This window comes from Limulus polyphemus, unplaced genomic scaffold, assembly GCF_000517525.1.
Source record: "Limulus polyphemus unplaced genomic scaffold, Limulus_polyphemus-2.1.2 Scaffold2099, whole genome shotgun sequence".
Taxonomy (NCBI): Eukaryota; Metazoa; Arthropoda; class Merostomata; order Xiphosura; family Limulidae; genus Limulus; species Limulus polyphemus.
The window spans coordinates 113981-119424 of NW_013667709.1; the positions used below are offsets into that span (position 1 = coordinate 113981).

General features: G+C 40.1%; 1 protein-coding gene across 2 annotated transcripts in view; it reads right to left on the reverse strand.

The window, feature by feature from the left end:
* LOC106465943 (pyruvate kinase PKM-like) overlaps nucleotides 1-5444 on the reverse strand; it is a 25634-nt gene that overhangs the window by 6765 nt on the left and 13425 nt on the right. For both annotated transcript variants that reach the window (XM_013926184.2, XM_013926185.2), the window contains exon 5: nucleotides 69-255. In XM_013926184.2, coding sequence (XP_013781638.1) covers nucleotides 69-255 — 187 coding nt within the window. The remainder of the gene's footprint in view (nucleotides 1-68; nucleotides 256-5444) is intronic.

Below are 5444 nucleotides of genomic sequence, written 5' to 3' on the forward strand. Positions count from 1 at the left end.
CTGTTTTATATTAAACGTTGCATATTTTACTGATACCGATTATTTCAGTAGTTTACAACACGTCTTACCAATCTCCTCGACTACAAGAGAAATCAGACCATCATCAATAAAAACTCGATTGCCTGGTACCACAACTTTAGTGATATTTTTGTAGTCAACATACAAAACGTCCACTGAACACTTCTCCTTATAGCTGTCATCAACAGTAACTTTAATTTTGGCTCCGATCTTCAGTTCTATTTCAGCTGTAGCTCCCTAAGTATTCAAAAATAACATTTAATGAATAAAGTTTTTCTTTCTTTGCAAAAACCGATTTCCTAAGTATGTTTTATTATGACAGCAGAGAATCTAATCATCACTTTTAGCCTAACATAGTTTCATTGAAATTTATGCGACACCACCGATTTTCAGAAAAACAATAAATCACAATTTTAACTATCTAGGGAACTAAATAATCATTTTGGGGATGCAAAAGCATATGGCAACCTGCATGGTGAACAGATAAAACTTTTATAATTTAATGATCAGTCACAGATACACTGGGTATACGAGATTCTTCATACAAGTATTGATTTTCCTTACAAGATATTTTATAAAAAAGCTATACATAGATTAATTACCAATTAAAGTAATAACTTAAAAGTTAACATTCCTAATCTGAAAATGTATTTACGACAGATAATCACTTCTGCACACAGAAGTGCTTTTTCCCTCACACGTTTACCTACGAGACTTGCATGCCACTAGCCTTGGGCTAACTCTCATTTAAATTCACGTTTAATGTGAACTGCACTGGTGCACGATGGCATGCCACAATAACCCTCCACCAATAGGAGAGTAACACAACCTCCATTTGCAGTAACTCCCCCTATGAACTTGCACTCATGATTACTTCATTTCTAGATGAAGCAAGGAAAAACAAAGGTGCACCAAAAGTAGAGAGGTCGGGTGAGTATCTATCAGAAATACATTTTCAGATTAGGAAAATGTTAACTTCCAAGATAACTCACCTCTGCATGCAGAAATGCTAGAATCCCATGCTAAAATGGTGGAAGAGCTGGTAAAAGTATGTACCTAAAAGAGTTCCATTCAGAAAGTACCAAATGGTAGCCCAGAGCACGACACATGATGGCAGGGGCTTCATAAGAACAAACCAGTGGGAGGCCACACATTGCCTCAACCAAAGTATATGCTTTGCCCCAGATGAAAGGGTGGGAAAGACAAAAGAACCATGAGTGTTGTAGGGATGGGAACCATGAGTGTTGTAGGGATGGGAACCATGAGTGTTGTAGGGATGTGATCAAGATGAAACAAGTACCCACACGAAGGTGGTAAGCAAGCCAATAAGGTATAGTGTGGTTAAGGTGTTATCAAATTCTAATGGACAGTCTCTGGCTGCAGGAGGAGAGCACTGTAGGTATTTGAGGGGTAATCTGTATTACACTGACAGTGTCACCACTGCCCTACTTATCACTGTATTGTGCTAAGCCCAACCAGCGAGGATTATCCATGGTTCACCATTCCAACATTGAGGAACTAGTAAGTAGCAAAGATCTACTGTGCTCCACTTGAAGAAGGGTGGAAAGGAGAATTCAAGTCGGGGAGACCCAGAGAAGTACCTGGATCCTCATCAAACAATCAGTCGGAAAGGATTTTACTGGACATAGGGCAATAGATGATCACAAAACTCTATGTTTAAAAGCTGGCAAGTATGAGCCAAAAATGTGAGTAGTCAGTTCACTGGTACTGGCTTTCTCCATGATAGTCCTAGAATTCCTATGGTCTGGATAAGACAATTGAGTAAATCCATATATCATGAGAATACTTCAAGTAGTCTTGCAAAACACCCTATTTTATAGTGGGCACTGGTAGAATCAGGGTGGATTGGCTGAACACTTTCTGGTATCCTAGATCGATCCATTTCAACAAAAAGGGAGAGATATGAAAAGGAAAACATACCTGCCCATTTCAAAGGCAGTGGGTGGTTTGAAGTAGAGGGACCAGTGGAAATCAAAATTCTGTGGGAGACCAAACAGTCAGATGGTGAAGAGAATGAGCAAGTAACATGTGGATAATCATTCATATGCCCACCTAGAGGATCTTGTCCTAGGGCCAGTGAAGATGAGATGCAAGAGAATAAGAAAGGTGATGAATAGAATGTGAAGAAATGTGAAATAGCCTGCAAGTATCCACCTTCAGAGAAGAATAAACAAACCCGAAGAGTCGACAGACCCATTCAATAAGAGAAGGATGAGAGAGGTCCCAGAGTAGGAACAAATGATGGCAGACCCCCAAAAGAGAGAAATACATGATAAGTAACATTGAACAGCCTAAACAGGATCCAGAAGCTGATCTGGATTCAAACAATCATAGACATGAAACAGGAAGAAAAAGAAAAAGGACAATTATCGTACCGATTGGGAAAAGTCTGAAGAAGAAAAGACTGGTCTAGGTAGAGGAGTATATAAGTACGGTGGAAGAGTACAAGAGACATCAATAGCATAGAGAACCAAACGATGGGAATCATAGATGAAAAGGAGGAAATAAGATGCGAGAGAAAGGGGATACAAAGAACAAAATGCCAACGGCTCAAACAGAGCATGCAAAACTACATTAAGGACCCAGTCAAACATGGGTGTCAGGCAAGGAAGATGATAAAGAAAGAAGGACTGCAAAAGAATGAAGAGAACACGGGAAGAAAACACACTGTGCCACCAGGAAGTGCAAAATGTAGGGGACAACGTCACCCAAAAACCAGCAATGGTGGAGACTGATAAATCATAGTCAAACAGCCAATTAAAAAAGGCAGAAAGGTGGAATACAGTAGGACAGCTACAGATGGATCAACGATGCAAGACCAATACTGTCATTGAAAGTGGAAGGGCAATAGAAATGTGACAAAAAAGAAGGTTACACGATAGGATAGTCTGGTCTGATGGGTAATGGACCAGACAAATCCCACATGTAAAAATGGAGAGATGACAACTTTTGATGAAAAAAGGATGTGTGAGATTGAAGCAATAGTGAGAGGACTTTGAGAACATGAGGGGTGTCTGGACATCAAGTGAAGAAGCAAAGAAAACCAAGGATGAGGCAGCCAGGGAATGAGAGGAGTGACGTGTATAAGTCGAAGACACAAGGGAGTAGTGGAAGAGAAAAATAGGCACACAGAAAAAGATAAAACCAGTACTGGCCAAGAGCTTCAATAGCCAGAGTTGAAAGAAGAACAGAGAGCAGAAAAAAGGAAGACTGGAGTAAGGAGATGGCAAAAGCATCTATGAAGGGCATGCTCAACCAAGAGTAAACCCAACGAAAGACTTTGTGGTGAAGAGACCACTCCTTGGGTAAATACAATCCAGTTGACAGTTGTGAATGAGCTCAGAAGAGCCAAGGTTCTGGAATGGTTGCCTCCCTTGATGATAGATACAAGAAACAATTGTGGATATATCAGAATGGAGCATGACCTATTGATCTGCCAGAAAATATGAGCAGTGAGAAAGTAGTCAAGCATGTTGATGTGGAGCAAACACTTGTTCGGTGTTCAAATGCCAAAAGTAATGTCATCATCCAGAGATGCACCTCAATCTGAGAGGGGAAGCACCCGTGAAGAGAAAGATCCAACTTTGGAGTTAAGGTAAACATCAGAAGTAGAATGGGCATAGTCCGGTCACCATGACAATTCTTCGAGGAGAGAGGAAGTTCATAAAGAGGAAAATGGAACCTGAGAAAGACTTCTTTAGATCTGCAAGGACCACTGGAAGAAGTACACATATTTGCACCCAAAAGAAATAAGGGGTTTCAGGAAGCCAGAGTCCTCAAAAGCAAAAGAACCCCTCATGCAGGATGAGAATGTGAGGCACAAATCTTAGTGACCAGATATGCCATAGCTTGCAGGTGAAGAGGAGAAGGCTAAACTTGGATGAGACAAGAGATAAAAAAAATTACCAAAAATACCAAACATTGAGTGGACATGAAACAGAACTTAGATAAGTCCCAACCTGAGTAGCTACATGTAAAAGAAGGGAGGTGGTAGAAGAGGAAACCATCCAAGAATGGGCCAATAGATGTAAATAGTCCAAGAAAAGGAACACCAGCCCAGGGCTGTAAATGTGGTGAGTAAATACAATGAATACAAAATGAGCTAATGTTAAGTTGAAGGGAATAGCAAGAATGGGAAGATGCAAAAAACAAAACCAAAAAAATGGATAGAACATAGAAACCAAATGGAGCATTGGTTGAGAGTGTCTGACACACTGACTATGGACAACCACATACTTGGTAAAAAAAAAAGACAGAGGGGATTGATGGGAGGAAAAATAAAGAAAAGGGAAGAGAAGCGAAAAAAGAGACCGACAGTCGGAAAAGAGATGGGTACCCACAAGATTGTACATGTTTGATAGTCACTGACAAAAAGAATAATGAAGTAGACTTCTGGTAGAGGCAAGAAAACAAAAAGAAGGCCTGAAATCTGGAATGTGAAGGTTACGAGTAGACTGATCTAGACGAGGAACAGAAATAAATGGCAGGCTCAAGAAAAAGAATAAACCTGGGATGATAATGAGGACAGAAGCCATAAAATGTCTGCCCAGTACACTAGGGAGAAAAGAACACCACTCTAGACATCTAGGCAGAGAAAGGGAGCCAGACAAATAACGAAGTACAGAAAAAAAGAGCAAGAAGTACAGTAACAAGGAATGGAACCAGAACCAACAAGTCCCAAGAGCTGGGGAACAAAGTAAGGATGTATAGGGCAGAAGAAATGAAACGGGCCAAGCCAGTAAAGAGAAGGGAACAAAATTCAACAGAAACCTACCTGAAGCATGAAGAAGTGTTGCAGGTAAAGGTAAAGTTAGAAGAAGAAAATGCACGAGGGTAAAGAGAAAAAGACAAAAATGTGAAAATATGGAACCAGAAAGTGATACAGAAGGTAAGGAGCCCAATCCTCAAGCTGGCCAAACAGACATCACAGACAAGGAGCCAAGAAAAGAAGAGGAAAGAAGTCTACAAGTCAGGAAAAAAGGACAGAGAGATGAGGTCTTTGCATATGAGAGATGAGCTATTAGAGAAAGGAAATAGTATAAATCCTAATAACAAGAAAAGAAGAAAGACAAGATAAACCCCAAGAATTGTAGATCATGAAATAAAAAAATAATAAAGAACACAGACAAAAAATAAGGAAAGGAAAATAACTGAGAATGAAACCCAGAAAGAGACTGGAAAGTGAAGGTTGTTCCACAAATGGTAAGGTACGAACCAAAGCAAATCAGGCTAAATTTGTAGTTCAATACCTCATTCTTGATTGAGGAGAAAAAATTAGGCCAACGGGGCAGGACTAGGAGGCCTAATAAGCATGTGGTAATCCACAAAACATTGAACAATGGCTGCAACAACCCAGACAGTTAACCCTTTCGAGACAGGTCGCAGGTGAAAGATCATGTCATCTT